Source organism: Leopardus geoffroyi, chromosome D1, assembly GCF_018350155.1.
Source record: "Leopardus geoffroyi isolate Oge1 chromosome D1, O.geoffroyi_Oge1_pat1.0, whole genome shotgun sequence".
Classification (NCBI taxonomy): Eukaryota; Metazoa; Chordata; class Mammalia; order Carnivora; family Felidae; genus Leopardus; species Leopardus geoffroyi.
The window spans coordinates 101,749,767-101,768,239 of NC_059329.1; the positions used below are offsets into that span (position 1 = coordinate 101,749,767).

Consider the following 18,473-nt stretch of genomic DNA (forward strand, 5'->3'; position numbering starts at 1 on the left):
CTCTCAAAACTAAATAAACATTTAGAAATTTAAAAATAAATAACATGGGAATAACAATTCTGTAATCATAATATTAGTGGGCAGATTAAGTGAAACAACATACATTAAAACAGTACTTGAACTTTGGTGAGCATTGTTATTTCCTTCTCTCCCTCGTGTGTGTATATGTGTGTGGGTGTGAAAATCTAAACTTTCTTCAGATGTCAGGAAATATATGATATATGAAGAAAAATGTTAGACTTAAAGCCATATCTTTCCCTGGACCATTTGTTTATTTTTTTTTAAGTACACATGGATCAGACTTCCTTTAACACCGTACCAGTTGAATTCGTGATCTCTTAGATAGGTGGGAAGCAAAGTGTAAAATACCCTGTAATTATTGATCCTTAAGGAAGTGTGGTAAATATTCTCTATTTTCACATAGGTTCCTCCATCACTGTGTTGCTTAAATCTGTTCAATAAATTAAAAGAAAGTTCAGAATTAACTTGCAAAGATGTAGAGTGAGAATTTAGGAGCCATTGCCTCTTCATTTAGTGCCAAGCTAGGCTATAAAAATAGAGACAAGGACCCTGAAATCGGAAAATTGGAATAAAGGAGCTGGTTTTAAATAATTGCATATGTGTGTCTGCTTAAACAGCAGTAGCGCTCTAGTTATCTGTTTAAGTAAATCCAACACACTATTAACTAGATGTTAAAATTTACAAAAGTAGCGATTTGTTTAGATGTGTGTTTTACCAGCATCCACAATTTGAATTTCAAGATAAATATATTTAAAGAACATCTAGTAATAGAAAATTTGAAACAATTAAATGGGATAATATAGAATTAATAAATATGAAAATGTTACTTTGTAGAAAATATTGAGGAGAAATAAGCTCTCAGGTAGAAAAGAAGCTTTGAAATACGACTGAGAAAAACATGTCCATTGAGGGAGTGACTGATTACGGTTCCGTGGCTTTTCCTTTTTCATTGAAAGTAACGTGTACGTATGTGATCACGAATATTTTCTAATGCCTATTTTGTCCAGATCCTGCCTACTCTGACATAACATTGTACTAGGAGCTGTAAGTATGCTGGATCAGGTGCACAAAGAATGAACAAGTCCCCATCTTCTGCAATTATATAAGACCAACTTCGATTTACTCACAGTACATTCTTTTTTTTTCTCTGCTGCATTAGCACTCCCGTTTTCTTATACTATGTAGCACTTAACAAATTGCATTGATTTTTCTGTTTACAGAATTCTACAAAACCATGCAATCCTAGAGCTCCTTGGGGGTTCTTGCTTGGTATTGGAGCAGTACTTGGCTTATTATACGTACTCATAAACATTCCTCAGCTCTGCTTATGCTTTGTAGCTGCAAAGTCACCTGAAAGCTTAACCTCTTTAAAAATCAGCTTGTCTTTTGCATTCTTTAGCATTAAAATATTGACAAACAGGTTGGCAGGTTTAATAATAAAATTAGGTATATAATAACTAACTGTGGTAAAATACAATTGTGGATAAAATTTGAGCTATGATACAAATGAAAAATATCTGTCCCATCCTGAAAAAATCGATTAATAGACAAAAATGAAGGAAGGTACGAAAACCCCCGATCCCAGCAGGCTGGGATATCACTGATAAACTCTACCGAAGTTACAATTTCTTTTGAGGCAAGCTATGTATTTCTGTAAAAGATATTGATTGCCTACTTCAGGAGTTAATATCTAGAAGTTAATTGGAAGTCTTTGTATACTGTTATGGCAGAAGGAGGAAAGTGTCTTACTGAGAGTGGGGAGGAATCAATGGACATCAGGCATGATCCTGGAGCTGTTATCATGACTTTTCTGTCCCAGAGGTGACAGCAAGTCTCGATCAGCAGTTCTGATCACATTCCTTTAGATAATGGAATTAAACCCCTGCATAGCAATTAGTATAGTATTAAAAACTACTAAAAGTTAGCTCATGATAGTCAACTATGTGTGTATGTACATATATAGCCATACATTGGTTTGCAGATATAGAGAAATTTTCCAAAAACGTAAGAAACCAGTAATAGTGATAACTTTGAAAAGAGACAATGGAAGATCATGGTGGGGGGAAAAGGGAGGAAAATCTTTTATTTTGTACTCTTCTGTAGAGATTGAATGTTTTACTACAAGAAGGAATAATTTTTACAGTGTGAAAGGAACATATGATGCTACAAATGTAAAAGTGTAAACGTATACAAGAGAAATTATCCACCCTACCTACATATCTAACCTCCAACCCTTTACACACTGAATGCATACTCACACATCTCCTATACAACTGTAAATCTCCTGTACCTCTGTCTTTCATGCTTTGTCATTAGATTGCAGATTTTCGTTGTAGATTAAAAGTTGACTTTACTGTAAATGCAGTTAAAGTTGGATCCAGTTCTCATAAGTACATCTTTTCTATAATTTTTTTTTTGAGACAGAGAGAGACAGAATGAATGGGGGAGGGTCAGAGAGAGAGGGAGACACAGAATCTGAAACAGGCTCCAGGCTCTGAGCCGTCAGCACAGAGCCCGACGCGGGGCTCGAACTCACAGACCATGAGATCATGACCTGAGCCGAAGTCGGACACTTAACTGACTGAGCCACCCAGGCGCCCCTCTATAATTTATAAAGAAGGATACATTGTAACTTTATTTCAAAAGTACATTTCTTCTCATCAATTTCCAAAAAGCTTGCTTCACATTCTTGTTCCTCAGGCTATAAATGATGGGGTTCAACATAGGGCTTACGAAAGTGTAGAAAACAGCAATAATTTTAGACTGCTCCACTGACTTGTCCGTGGGAGGTCTAACATACATGCAGAAGAGTGTCCCGTAAAATACAGTCACTGTCACCAGATGGGAACCACACGTGGAAAAAGCTTTGTGCCTGCCTTCAGCACAATGCATCCTCAGGATGGCAGTGAGAATGAAGATGTAAGAGATGACAATTATGAGGAGGGAGTTGGAGAGGTTAAATCCTGCTACCACAAACATAGACGTCTCTTTAATGAAAGTGTCAGAGCAGGACAGCTGGATGAGGGGGGGGTCAGCGCAGTAGAAGTGATTAATAATATTGGAGTCACAGAAGGTCAAGCGGTACGTCCACATGGTTTCCATCAGGCCACTAAGGAAGCCATAGACATAGGGACCAGCAATCAGGCGAATACAGACCCCTCTGGACATCTTGCTGCTGTAAAGCAAAGGGTTACAGATGGCCACGTACCTGTCATAAGCCATTACAGCTAGCATGTAATACTCAGTAATCACCATGGCAATGAAAAAATAACACTGGGTTAAACAAGCAGCATAGGAAATGGTTTTCTTCTCTGATAAGAAGTTCGCCAGCATCTTGGGAGTCACATTCGTGGAATAACACAAATCCAAGCAGGACAAACTGGCAAGAAAGAAGTACATGGGGGTGTGGAGGCGTGAATCTATCCTGATCAATACCAACATCCCAAGGTTCCCCCCCACGGTGATCAAGTAGATCACCAGGAACAGCACAAAGAGGATGGGCTGAAGCTCTGGACGATCTGTTAATCCCAGGAGAACAAATTCGGTCACTAAGGTGGAATTTCCTCTGACCATTTTCTTAGCTGCCAGCATTGTTCACGTGGATGAATTAAAATAAAGTAAGAAGTGAATGAGAGGTCCATCATATATTTCTTCTCTCTCTTTCTCCCCTTCTCCTCCGTCTCACACTCTCAATCACTCTCACGCAGGACTATGATCAGCATCTGAGATTGCAGGAACTGAGACTTTCAAGAAGGTGGTGGCCCCTAGAAGCTAGGTGTGTAATGTGCAGATGGTCCCCAAGAGAATGTCTCATGCGACACCAGCTTGCTTCAGAATGGGGGCCTTATGACCCAAAGTCTGCCTAAAAATGGACTGAACCACCAACAGTCACTTACCGTTCTCTATAAAATCACAGGTTTCATCATGGAGCCTGGGAATGGTTCCAGATGCAATGGTGACATGTGTTTGGAAACACTTCTGCAAGTCAACTGTGCGTGCATATGTAGAAGTTCAACTTTTGAGAATTACACTCCCTATGGGTTGTAGGTGAAAACCCCAAGTTACAGTGATTTAAAGGAAAGGGATCCTGTTTCACTGTGATATCAATAAAGTACAGGAAATTATGGCATTCATATATGAATAGACCAAAGATAATGACCCCAAATGTGAAAATAACAAAGCCCTGCATCAATCACTAATGAAGGAATTTTCGTTCAGAAGCATTTGTATGACTAGAGGAAGGGAGACCTAGGTTGGGGGAAAAAAAGAAGTGGTCAAAGAGTGGATTATGTTTGTGGATAAAATGATCAATTCAGATAATATCAATTATAATGAAAGAATAAAATGAGAAACTGTTTTTCCAGGAGTCGGGAGAATATATTTTCATCATGGATTCTCAATGTTGTCGTGTCATTGTACGTGATAGACTGAATAAGATAAAAGATCAGAACTGAAATACCTCTCAGAGCCAGCTAGATAATAAGGATGAGTGAAGTGGGCTAGGTATAAGGATGAACAGAAATGAAGTAGAGAGTGACTCCCAGGTTAAAAAGCCAGCAGCCACTCAGGCCAGTGGAATTTTTACTACACAATAACGTAAGCCCTATGTTCCAAGATCTTAAGAGCTTCCAAATGTGAACAGGTATGAGGATTCATTATTTAATGTGAAACCTGCCATACACAGTGTTGGCGAATAATTTCATTTTTAAGCCTGTCTTTAACCAGAGCATAGAAAAAGAAGTCTGTATGCCTAATTCACTGAAAAGGCAATGTCACCAGCTATATTTGCTGTACGTAAGCTGTTCCCAGGTATTGAACCAAGTACCCTCAAAAGTCAGCTACTTTGACTCAGTGATGTTTCCAGAATGTTGTATGATTTAGTCATTATAATAAGATAATCTTTGAGTACAAACAGCATTGGACACTGCATGTCTGTGAGTCACTTTCCTAGGGAGACAAAGGTGACTGGTAATAGTGCTTGTCTTGAGAGAGCTGGTTGGTATCTTCATAGTAAAAGGGGCATAGGAAGAGAAAATTAAGATTATATGTGATAAGTTCAATAATAAAGATTTGAACAGTTACTAATTAATTGTGCCCAGAAAGGCAGGATAGCCTCAAAGAATGGTACTCTTTAACTGGGACTTACAGGATAACTAAGAATTTTCTAGAAAGATGAGGGTAGGGAGGACTTTCAGACAGTGTGAACAGTACACACAGAGACAGGAGGCTTTCAAGAGAAATCAAAGATACTCCACGTAGACGCAGGGATAAATTTTCTACGGATTAATTCTACAACTTTGGTCTTTGAGAGCAAACTACAATAATTTGAGAATCAGGATAGGTGTAAATAGCAAAAGTGCTTTTTCCTCACTTGCCAGAAAGATGAGTCTATTTGGAGAATATTCACCTTAACGGTACATGTAAATCTCCCATTTCAATGGCATTAAGACATTCATCTCATCTTTAGATTTGTACGGCTATGCTCTAAATATTAGCACCTGGTTGCTCATCATATTACATTTGACAACTAATAAAAGCAATAAAAATATAAAAGAGAAATAGGAATTTAATTTGCCTGTTTCCTACTATCTCCTTTACATAGGTTCAGCAAGCATGCTCTAAGATTTAAGAAGAAGAGACTACATTTTGATTATAGTTCTTCTTTCCATGCACATAGCCACATCAGTTTTACAAAGCAATGATGCTGTTCTGTTTTATTTTACCTCTAGAAGAACCGGCAACTAATACAGAGCGACTACAATTAGGAAAGGGGGGAAATGGGGCACACATCAACCTTCAACATGCTGTCACCAGAGTTCTTAGATTAGTACTTTCAAAACTGTATGCACCAGATCCACTGGATATCAGGCAACAAAATAGGTCTATGGTAAAACTAAATTTGAAAACTGCTGAGTTTTTTTTAAATGTTTATTTATTTTTGAGAGAGAGAGAGAGAGAGAGAGAGAGAGAGAGAGAGAGAGAGTACAAGATGGGGAAGAGCAAAGAGGGAGGGAGAAACAGAATCCAAAGCAGGCTCCAGGCTCTGATCTGTCAGCACAGAGTCTGATGCAGGGCTCGAACTCATGAACCGTGAGATCATTACTTGAGCTCAAGTTGGATGCTTAGCCGACTGAGCCACCCAGGCACCCCAAAGAAAAAGAGAAGGGAAAATGGGTTTCTCTGTTGCAGGAAGTCTCAGAGCCTTCTATATGCCCGCATGTATTGTGAAGCTATATAAGGTGGGCAAGAATATGCAGCTTTTCCTGAGCTCACTCGTTCAAAGAGCCTGAAGCATCTCTACTCTCGTTAGACTTAGAAACCCTAATTCCACACGAGCACCAGAGATTGCTAGAACCCTTGCATCTCAATAGCAAAACCAAACACAGGAATGTAAGGTCTATCCTGCGCTACTTGGAAAATCACTTTCTTTCAGTAGTGCCACTGGTAGTATACTAAAGCACTTTTGAATTTATCATTGATACATGCTCTCAAAAAAAATTGTTTGGGGGAAATACAGAGCTTGGAAGAGGAACCCTGTGAATGGGAAGGAATGAAAGCAAGCAGAAAATAGCAAAGAACTCCTAGGGAAATAGAAAGCGATATGACATCAGAGCTCTGTTTACCAATCAGAGGTGGACACAAGTCTTTTCTGCTCCCAAGCACATGATCTGTACAGCTGGACCCTAAACACTAGCCCCTGTTTGCACATCATATCATATCAAGCAAATAATTATGGTTGCTTATTAAGTGTCTATTTGAGTTAAGGTATGTGGTAAATTACCATGTATGTGGATATAACATAAGTTCTACATATTGTAAATATTCTCATATAATTTGCACATATTTTAACTTATCTGCGTTGAAATTATTACATATTCTTTTTAAAATCATGCTTCCCTAGTTGCTTCTCCTCTGTCTTTTTACAGACCTATCTTGCAATCCATGACCCTGTTTCTAAAACCAATGTAATTGAAGGGCATGTGGGTGGCTCAGTCAGTTAAGCATCTGACTTCGGCTCAGGTCATGATCTCGCTATTTGTGAGTTCAAGCCCTGTGTCAGGCTCTGTGCTGACAGCTCAGAGCCTGGAGCCTGTTTCGGATTCTTTGTCTCCATCTCTCTCTGCCCCTCACCTGCCCACACTCTGTCTCCCTTTCTCTCAAAAATACATAAACATAAAAATGTTTAAAAATAAAATAAAACAGGGGCTCCTGGGTGGCGCAGTCGGTTAAGCGTCCGACTTCATCCAGGTCACGATCTCGCGGTCCGTGAGTTCGAGCCCCGCGTCAGGCTCTGGGCTGATGGCTCAGAGCCTGGAGCCTGTTTCCGATTCTGTGTCTCCCTCTCTCTCTGCCCCTCCCCCGTTCATGCTCTGTCTCTCTCTGTCCCAAAAATAAAATAAAACGTTGAAAAAATAAATAAAATAAAATAAAATAAAATAAAATAAAACAAAACCATCTAATTTGAGTTTCTTGCCTGATTCAAATTTTAAAGGGCAAAAGTGTTTAGAAACATGATTCCCAATATCTTAAAAAAAAAAGATATCTGAGATCTGAAATGGGCATAAACAAATACTGTTGGTAAATGTTAAATATTTTTGGTAGCTCTCTATGATAATCCCAAACCAAACCTGCTGCATTAGAAGTAAAGCCTTTTATTCCACCGGAAATAAGTAGCTGAATAATTTTGGAATACTTAATATATTATTTTTATTTCTATAAGCAAAAGCTTGTAGAGTTTTCTTGCGCTTCTGGGCTCATGTTTATTTTTTTTTTAATTTTTTTTAACGTTTATTTATTTTTGAGACAGAGAGAGACAGAGCATGAACGGGGGAGGAGCAGAGAGAGAGGGAGACACAGAATCGGAAGCAGGCTCCAGGCTCTGGGCCATCAGCGTCTGGGCTCCTGTTTAATGGCTGTGGGAACTGCTCTTGAAAGCTCCCTATTTAAATTACTGTACCCAGCACTCCTTGTAGTTGGAAAGATTGCTCACTTATTTGATATTTATTTAAGGAATAGCAAAATTTATCTTCCATTATTCTTATTTTCTAGCTTCTGTATCAATATAGAATGCCAAGTAATTCATACTGAATTATTGGAGAGATTGCTGAACTAGTTTTATAATAGTCATGCACATTTTTCTCTCCATATGAAAAATGCCACACAGAAAGATAATTAAATTTCAGTGAGGTGGGGAACCAGATATCTTCCTAAAGATTTCCCTCTGACTTTGGTGTCCAATTTGAAATTTCTGGGTAATAATAAGTCAGTGAAAGTAGCAATGAGTTGTTTTTTTTTTTTTTTAATCTATGTCCCTTATTTCAAGAAACATGAAAAAATTCTCAACAAAAGGTTTCACTGGTTCAGTAATGTCAAATTGCTTTTCTCCGGATTGGAATGATCATAGATAAACAAGATAACAGAGACTACATAGATTTTTCATGCAAATGAACTTGACTTACAAGGATATTGATATGCATATATATTTGTTTCCTATTATGTAACAACGCAAGAAAACAAAACATTACTTTGTAATTTAGTAGGGATTATTGAGCAAAAAATAGGTGTCACATATGGTAAACCGGTACACGTGGTAAATATTTGGTGAAAATTTGGAGTTCCAAGATTTTACTTTCCCACTGAAAATCAGTCAATCAAACTGTGTAGCTCACTTCCAAAAGTGTCATTGATATCTCACACCCTGGTGTGGCTGAAATGTTCATTTGGGGAATAGTTTGCCCTCTTCAGGGTCCAGTTTAAAGGCACATGTTCAAGGTAACAGGATAACACTGACCTGCTTTCATTTTTGCTAACTATTCCATGTGCATAAGGTTGCCGTTTCATACTCCTGTAAGATGGACTGAGTGGGAGACTCGGAGATATTGAAGCGAAGGATAGGGCCACACAAAATAGGAGGAAGGGTTATTGAAGTTTAGAGTCAGTAATCTGATAAGCATGCAAGCTCAACTGTTCATAAAGACATAGATAAGCCTGCAAGAATAGCTAGAAAAAGAATGGTACTTTAAGGTAGGAAATGGCAAAACAAGTAACTAATAGGTCATGTAGTTGGTGGAGCCATGCATCTCATGTGAATATTAATTTCCCAGAAGGAGCACCTTCCTTGTCTACTCTGCCAAATAAACTCCAGTGTCTTCCCCTGTCTTCGTTTTCCATTCCATTGTCTCACAAATTTAAGAGCAGGGTGCATTACCTGGTTACCATGAATGAACCTCAGTTATAGATCTTGTTACACATTATGGCTTTGTACCAGCCAATGGTATCACAAAACCCCTTTTGAATCTTCGTTTAGAAAGCGATCTTTGGGGCACCTGGGTGGCTCAGTCTGTGAAGTGTCCAACTTCAGCTCAGGTCATGATCTCACAGCTAGTGAGTTTGAGCCCCGCATTGGGCTGTGTGCTGACAGCTCAGAGCCTGGAGCCTATTCTGTGTCTCCCTCTCTGCCCCTCCTCTGTTCACACTCTGTCTCTCGATCTCTCTCAAAAATAAATGAAATTTTTTAAATAAATAAATAAATAAATAAACATATAAACACTATTTTTTTTTATTTGTTTTAATTTAGGAAGCAATCATTTAACCTTGATATAGCGACTTTCTTTCTGTGAACTTGAGTCCTCATCTATTCAATATCCTACTTTGGCTACATAATTTCTAAAATGCCCATCATTTATAACATTCTGATTCAGGATTTATGTAGTTACAAATCCTATACCCATTATTAGCCATGTGTCTCAGTTTAATTAAATTTACCCCAAACATTTGTCTCTCAAATAATTGAAAAAGAGATTTATTGAGTTCTATAAGAGTTTTATTTTTGCCAGAATGAATATAATAATTCTTTCTTGAATTTTTTCTCTTTTCAATTATTTGATTTTTTTGGAGGGGGGACTGTTCTTCCAACAGATATTATTCTTTTTTTTAATGTTTATTTATTTTTGAGGAAGAGAGAGAGAGAGAGAGCGTGGAGGGGCAGAGAGAAAGGGAGACAGAGGATCCCAAGCAGGCTCAGCAGCATCAGCACAGAACCAGACATGGGCTCAAATCCACCAACCATGAGATCATGACCTGAGCCGAAACCAAGAGTCAGATGTTCAACCAACTGGGCCACCTAGATGACCCAACAGATATTATTCTTTTAAAAATTATGAGATTATCAGGTGCTCCCTCTCATATGGTTATTCAATATGTGTTAAACTGTTGAATGGATGAAGAGAATGTTATTTGCAAAGTAAATTGATTAGTGTAAACGCATTAATTCCCACGAGAGTTTGATATTTTCTAGTGACCAATCTAAATAAAAATACATACAAACTCATTGTAGCTGGCCAAGAAATTAAGCTAACATTGAAAGCTCCTTTTGTGGCCACCTAACTCCTATGGTGAAGATCCAAAAATAAAACAGGAAGAGAAACTGCAAGTGTAGAAGTCAGAATTGTCACTCTTACCTGATCCCAGGAAAGATTCTTTCAGAGACACGAGTGGTCCAAATGATGAGGTGCCGGGAGTCATTTATACCCAAATTGTAATTTGAAGCTCCTATTCCTGAGATATTTTTCAACATATACTGAAAAAACAATGACAATATTACTAAAAGAGAAAACTCCCAAGAAATAGTAACTTAGGCAGACTTATACTAATTAGAGTCTTGGGATTTCCCCCTTGTGACTGAACCAGTTTGTAATAATTTTGAGCTGATTCCTTTCAGTGGTTAGGAGTTTATTCCCATGGAATTTTTGCATTATGGACGACAATTTATTCTCATCAGATAAACAGAACAATGAATAACATCGTAAAATAATGATTCAATTCATGGTCTTTGATGTTTTTATGATTTTTCCTGTTCTAAATTGTGTTTTATCCATACAATTACTATTGAATGAATGTTTGCTGAAAGGACTTTCATATCCAGAATTAAGTGCTTAAATTATAACACCCAGTGAGTAAAATCATGTGGGCAGGATAGCATAATGAGTTGTGTAGAGTTCATTCAAGATGTTAAGTTCATTTCTTAACTGGGTTATTTGTTTTTTGGGTGTTAAATTTGGTGATGTTTTTATAGATTCTGGATAATAATCCTGTAGCGGCCAGTTACATATAAAGAGTCGGGACACAGAGGCTTTTCTTTCCAGGAAGCAGCTTTTTTATTCATGCTGGCATGAGCTTAGTGGGCTAAGACCCAAAAGGCTGAGCTCCGAGCACAGCGAGGGGTTGCCTTTTGTACAATTTTTGCTCCTTTGTCTCCCGTATATGGTATCATACGGTCTGAATGGGCAGTCTATGTTACAGAGTCATGAAGAATGCCATGTACATATACATAGCCAGGTTGCCTTCCCTTGTCTTGAGATTTTCACCACATTCCTTAAGGAGGCGTTGTACCACAACCCTTTATCAAATATGTCTTTTGCAAATATCTCCTCCCATTTTGCAGGCTGCCTCTTAGTTTTGTCAATTGTTTCCTTCACTGCGCAGAAGCTTTTTATGTTGATGAAGTCCCAATAGTTCATGTTTGCTTTGTTTCCATCGCATTCTGTGATGCATCTAGAAAGAAGTTGCTCTGACCAGTGTCAAAGAGGTTGCTGCCTGTATTCCCTAGGATTTTGATGGTTTCCTGGCTCCCATTTAGGTCTTTCATCCATTTTGAATTTATTTTTGTGTATGGTGTAAGAAAGTGGTCCAGTTTCATTCTTCTGCATGTCATGTCACCGTCCAGTTTTCCCAACACCATTTGTTGAAGAGACTGTCTTTTTTCCACTGGCTATTCTTTCCTGCTTTGTCAAAGATGAGTTGACCATGTAGTTGTGAGTCTATTTCGGGGTTCTCTTTTCTGTTCCATTGATTTATGTGTCTGTTTTTCTGCCAGTACCATACTGTCTTGATGACTACAACTTTACGATATGGTTTGAAATCCAGGATCATGATGCCTCCAGTTTTGATTTGTGTTTTTTTTTTTTCAGGACTGTCTTGGCAGTTTCGGGTCCTTTGTGGTTCCATACTAATTTTAGAATTGTTTGATCTATCTGTACAATGAATACTGTTTCCTTAAGATTTGTCTTCCCTTCCAGACTATTAATTCCAAGAGAGTAAGAAACTAAAATTTTAATTCCCTATATACACAACACTCTGCACAGTGACTAGAACATGCTAGTCATAAATACATATTGAGTGACTTTATTGAAAAAAATAGAGTAGGATTTCACCCACAAATATCTTTTAGTTGACATGGTGTTTTCAAATTGACACACTTTGCACTACTTGCAAGATCATGAAATTCTTCTAAAGATCAATATAATTTGAATTCACGTGGCTTGCATTCTAGTATGGAAGCAAATGATGAGACCTGAGTAGCAGCTTCATCCATTAAAAGGCAAATGCTCTATGGTTTTAGAAGACGTTTAAACTTATTATCTTCTAACCCATCATCCTAACTTCACAACCTGATTTCATTTGTTGGCCTTATGATTGAATATAGTGTGAAAGGCACACAAATGTCAGTTACAAAGTAGAATAGGAACGTAATACAGAAAATGTTCACTTCTACCTGCAAAAAAGTCTGGCAAGATAACCTATATGTGATGACTTTATATCCATGGTGACTAGATCAAGGGAGGAAGAAATAAAAAAGAGGTCTTTCAAGGTAAAAGTCATGATTTTTAATTGTAATTACATCTGTTCTGTGTGAGTTTATAACAGGTTGGTAGAAGAATTTTCTTTTGCCCTGGACATTACACTTTCATTAAGCCTGATACTGAAGACAGTCCGACACTTAATGAAACAACCCAAATTCTGATAACACATAGATGTATAAATAGTGGTACGTTTTTAAAATGTAAAACTACTCAATAACAGAAAATATATCAAATTATGGATCTATACATCAACTGGATGATTTTCCAAAATATTTTGGCAACTCAGAGAATGTACACACAAATGACTATATATGGTTTGATTCCGTTTATATGAATATAGCAAGAAAAAGGCGTGTCTGTGATTAGCAAAGGCGGGGTATGCAGGGAAGTAATTGTCATAAAAGGGATAAAAAGGAAATTTGGGAAGTGATGAAATCCTGTATATGTCAATCAATAGTGGTGACAGTCCTATGGATACACATTTGTCAAAACACCTGAATCATACTTAAAATGGACACATGTGTACCCATTACCTCTTATAGTTCACTGTCTCCACAGGGATCAGTTGTTTGTGAAAAAATGGATGCATCCCTTAATAGAATAAAAGGTTAAAATTATATGGTCATCTCAATAGATGCAGAAAAACATTTGACAAAATTCAATGTCCTATCATGAAAACTCTCAGCAAATTGGGTATAAAAAGAGCATACATCAATATAATAAAGGCTATCTATGACAAGCCCACGGCTAACATCATACTCAATGGTGGAAAGGTGAAACCTTTCCTTTATGGTTACAAACAAGACATAGGTGTCCACAATCACCACTCCCAGTGAACAAAATACTGGAAGTCCGAGCTAGAACAATTAGGCAAAAAAAAAGTATCCAATATCTGAAAGAAATAAGTAAAATTATCTTTGCAGACGATAGATCTTATACATAGGAAAACCTAAAGACACTACCAAATAACTGTTAGAGCTAATAAATAAATTTAGTAAGTTTATGCAGAATGCAAAATCAACAAGTAAAAAATAAGTTGCATTTTTACATACTAATAATGTACTATTTGAGGAAGAAATAAAGAAAAAAATCCAATAGCACCAAGATCAATAAAATACTTAAGAATGATTTTAACCAAAGCATGAAAAGATCTGTCCACTGGGATGCCTGAGTAGATCAGTAGATTGAGCTCTTGGTTTCAGCTCGTGTCATGATCTCACAGCTCCTGAGTTCAAGTCCCACATCAGGCTCCTTGCTGACTGTGCAGAGCTGCTTAGAATTGTCTCTCTCCCTTTCCACCTCCCCCACTTGTATGCTCAGTTCTTCCTCTCTCTCTCTCATTCTCTCTCTCTCTCTCTCTCAAAGTAAATAAATGAAGTAAAAAGAAATCTGTGCAAATCTAAAAACAAAAAGTCTTTGATGAAAGAAATTGAAGAAGACATAAACAAAAAGATACCCAGTGTTTATGGATTGAAAGAGAGTTAAAATTGCTAAAATGTGCATACTACCCAAAGCCATCTGTAGATTTAATGCAATTCCAGTAAAAAACCCAATGATATTTTTCACTGTAACAAGGCAAATAATCCTAAAATTCATATGGAACAACAACAACAACAAAAAGACCTTAAATAGCCAAAGCAATCATGAGAAAGGACAAAGCCAGAGGCATCACACTTTCTGATTTTAAATTATTTTACAAAGTTATAGCAGTACAAACAAGATGGTATTGGTACCAAACACAGACATATAGACCAAAGAAACAGAATTGAGAGCCAAGAAATAAACCCGTGCGTATACGGTCAACTAATATTTGACAAGGGAGTTAAAAAATACTCCATGTGGAAAGGAGAGCTTCTTCGGTGAGTGGTGCTGGGAAGAGGATGACCACATGCAGAACAATTAAATTGGAGCTCTATTTTATACCACACATAAAAAATTAACTTGAAATAAATTAATAACTTAAGCATAAAACCTGCCATAGGAAAAATGTTCCTTGGTATTCGTCTTGGCAATGGCTTTTTGTATGTGAAATCAAAAGTACAAGCAAGAAAAGAAAAATTAGACTGCATCAAACTTAAAGCTTCTGCACAGCAAAAAAAAAAAAAAAAACAAAACAAAAAAAACTATCAACAAAATGAAAAGACAACCTATGGGTTGGGAGAGAATATTTGCAAACAATATATCAGAGAAGACATTAATATCCAAAATATATATAAAAAAATACAGCTTAATACAAAAACAAATAAGCCTGTTTGGAAGTGGGCGAATGGCCTCAATAGAAATTTTTCCAAAGAAGACATACAAATGGCCAATTGGTAATGAAAAGCTGCTTATCGCAAAACATCATGGAAATGCAAAGGAAAACCACAGCGCGATACAACTTCACAGCTATTAGGTGGCTATTATCAAAAAGACAAGAGATAGTAAGTGCTGGAGAGGATGTGGAGAAAAAGGAACCCATGTGCGTTGCTGATGGGAACATAAATCTATATAGACAATATGGAAACGGTATTGAGCTTCTTCAAAAAATCAAAAATAAAACTATCATATGACCCAGTTAGCCCCCTTCTGGGGATATGTACAGCCGGTGGAAATGAAATCATAATCTTGAAGAGATCGGTGCACCTTCACGTTCATTGCAGCAAAACTCACAAGATTCAAGACACGGAAACAATGTTAGTGTCCATTTGCAGATGAATGATTAAGACGATGTGGTATTTATATACAACGGAATATTAATCCATCATTTAAAAAGTGGAAATTGCCATTTGTAATATTGGATGAGGGCACTATACTAAGTGAAATAAGTGAGATAGACTAAGACCGTATCATCTAACTTCTTTTTGAATGTGTTTATTTATTTTGAGAGAGAGAGAGAGAGCAAGAGCCAGGGGCAGAGGGAGAGAAAGAGAAAATCTCAAGCAGGATCCGCTCTCAACATGGAGCCTGACACAGGGTTCAATCCCATGACCGAGGGATCATGACTTGAGCTGAAATTAAAAGTTGAATGGTCAACTAACTGAACCACCCTTGTGCCCAGTATGATCTAACTTTTATGTGGAATCTAAGAAAGTCAGATTCACATAAACAGAGGGTACAGGGCTGGTTGTCAGGTGGGGGGATGTGGGAAATGGGGAAATGTTGGTCAAAGGCTACAAGCCTTCAGTTATAAGATGAATAACCTCAAGGGAATCTAACGTACAGCATGGTGACTGTAGTTAACAATACTGTACTGTATACTTGAAAACGCTAAGAGAGTAGATCTTAAATGTTTCACCGTGACCACCACAGAAAAAAAAAGTGTTTATATGACATGATAGATGTGTTAACAGTCTTGCGATAATCATTTCATAACATACACATGTATCAAATCATTACAATACACACCGTAAGCATACACAATGTTATATGTCAATTATCTCTCATTTTATAAATAAAATTTATAAATTTATCTCATTTTATAAATAAAACACTAAACTTAGTAAATTTCCAAGATTAAAATCATAAGGCATATGTTCTCTGACAACAGAACGAAATGACAAATATGTAACAATGAAATATCTTTTAAACTCTCAAATATACAATAATTAAGCACTATCTTCTATAATAGCTCAAAGGTTAAAGAAGAGGTGCTGGAAAAAAAAGAAAATAGTGCAAAATGAATGTAAAAATTACCAAAAATTGGCAGTTTTCGGCTAAAGTGGTGTTTAGGTAAAGGGTATAAATGTTTATATGAGAAAAAAGCAACACTCAAATCAATAATCCAAATTTTCATTTATAAACTAGAAATGAAGAAAAAGGACATTGCCCGGCATTTCTAAACTTTTCACATCCAAGTGATACTGAAAGCATTCTTTCTTTTCCTAGACCTGGGTGCGTAGATTCAGGCTTGCAGATCAGAGGGAAAAAGTAGGTCCCTATAGTTCAGAGGTCATAGACTGGATCCACAAACTCAGAGCTAGGGGAAAAAAAAGGTCACCCTATTCCTCTCTTCCCCATTCCCATACTGAGCACATTCACAAGGGACGGGAAGACTATCATGACCCGTGCTTTTTGGTTTTACTTAGTAACTCAGAGGAGAAGGACAGAAGGATGTGTTTCACAAACACTCCTAGCCCATAGATAATAATAAGAATAGAACTCCATAGATAATAATAAGAATAGAACAAATGTAAGGAGTGGAACTGAGAACATCTTTATCTCGTCATCATTGTAAACAACAAGAACACAGGAATGTTCCATGCCATACTAAGTGGGAGTTTTCAATTAGAACAGTGCTCCTCAAATTTAATGTGTTTACAAATCACCTATGATTTGATTAAAACGCAAGTTTGGATATAGTGCATCTAAGGTGCAGAATGTGGTGCTCCTACATTTCTAACAAAGTCCAAGGTGATGCTGTTGCTGCTGGTGTATGGACCACAGGTTGAGGCGCAAGAATGCAGATTTATAAGTGAAGCTCATCTTTTCCCCAGACTTGAGATTTTTAGCTGAGATATTTGAGACTTATTCATAGAGAATATAAAAATACATCATTAGAATACAAAGATATTGAGCCCAAGTTTTAGTGACGATTCATTGGAAATCAGGGTCAGTCCCATCTTAGTGACCTATTTCCTCTGAGGACATTTTTCAAGGCTTGCTTTACATCCTTGTTCCGCAGACTGTATATCAATGGATTAAGCACCGGACTTACGAAAGTGTAGAAGACAGCTATTATTTTGGATTCCTCTACAGTCTTATCTGTTGGTGGTCTTACATACATGCAGAAGAGCGTCCCATAAAAGAGGGTCACAGCCATCATGTGGGAACCGCAGGTGGAAAATGCCTTGCGCCTGCCCTCTGCCGATTTGATCTGGAGGATGGCACCAATAATGAAGGCATAGGACACCAGGATGATGCAGAGGGAGTTGGAGAGATTGAAGCCAGCTGATATGAGCATGGCATGCTCTTTGACATACGTATCAGAGCAAGAAAGCTTAATCAGTGGTGGGTCAGCACAGTAGAAGTGGTTGATGACATTGGATCTACAGAAGTTCAAACGGAAGGTCAGGATGGCCTGGAACAGCCCGTCTGAGAAGCCATAGGCATAAGGCAGTGTGGCCAAACAGAGGCAGATACGCCTGGACATTTTCATACTATAGCGCAGAGGGTTACATATGGCCACGTAGCGGTCATAGGCCATTGCCGCCAGCATGTAAAACTCAGTGAGGAGAAGTGCAATGAAAATGTAACATTGCGTAAAGCAGCCAACAAAGGTGATGGTCTTCTTCTCCGATAAGAAATTAGTCAACATCTGTGGGGTTGCATTTGAGGTGTAACACAAGTCCACAAAGGCCAAATTAGTGAGGAAGAAGTACATGGGTGTGTGGAGGCGAGAGTCCAGTCTGATCAACAGCATCATGCCCAGGTTGCCCGAGAGGGTGACGAGATACAAAACCAGAAACAGCACAAAGAGGAGAAGTTGGAGTTCAGGCCGGTCTGTGAGCCCCAGGAGAATGAATTCTGTTATTGCACTGGCATTTGCGATGGACATTTTCTGAGAGTCTGGACCTGCGTTGGAAACAATGGAAGTCAAGCAGACAGAAAGGTACAAATCTTACTTCTGACTGTTGAAATGATTTTCCTCAATATCTCCATGTGTCATTCAAAATGAACGTTACCATAAACAGACTTTGTGCTTCTGCTAAGCCATTATTTCATTTGTCTTTGTATGGAATTACTATGATATTTCTCTCTGTATAACTGTAGTCGCACCTATAGCTATACCTATAGATAACTGTACATAATACCTATTCCGTTATCCATGTT

The 18,473-nt window shown here is 37.7% G+C and overlaps 1 protein-coding gene across 2 annotated transcripts; it reads right to left on the reverse strand.

Annotated features, from left to right (window-relative positions):
- Positions 1-1,882: 1,882 nt before the first annotated feature.
- On the reverse strand, positions 1,883-18,246 carry LOC123602690 (olfactory receptor 1030). Of its 2 annotated transcripts, XM_045487155.1 has the most exons (3): positions 17,608-18,246; positions 2,698-3,597; positions 1,883-1,903 (listed from the first exon to the last, which is right to left on the reverse strand). In XM_045487155.1, exons 1-3 carry the CDS (start codon positions 18,196-18,198, stop codon positions 1,883-1,885), a joined length of 1,512 nt encoding a protein of 503 aa, XP_045343111.1. In that variant the 5' UTR covers positions 18,199-18,246. The 2 variants fall into 2 exon arrangements, with proteins under 2 accessions (XP_045343111.1, XP_045343110.1); XM_045487154.1 differs by lacking the exon at positions 1,883-1,903 and having other exon boundaries at positions 2,656-3,597.
- Between the last annotated feature and the right edge of the window lie 227 nt (positions 18,247-18,473).

Bases quoted from the DNA above. Each gene is read 5' to 3' on its own strand.
- LOC123602690 (XM_045487154.1), bottom strand. From the start codon at position 18,198: ATGTCCATCGCAAATGCCAGTGCAATAACAGAATTCATTCTCCTGGGG. The intron at 3,598-17,607 runs GCCATGCTCATA...CTGGCAGCTAAG, and splicing joins ATACGTATGTCAAAGAGCAT to AAAATGGTCAGAGGAAATTC.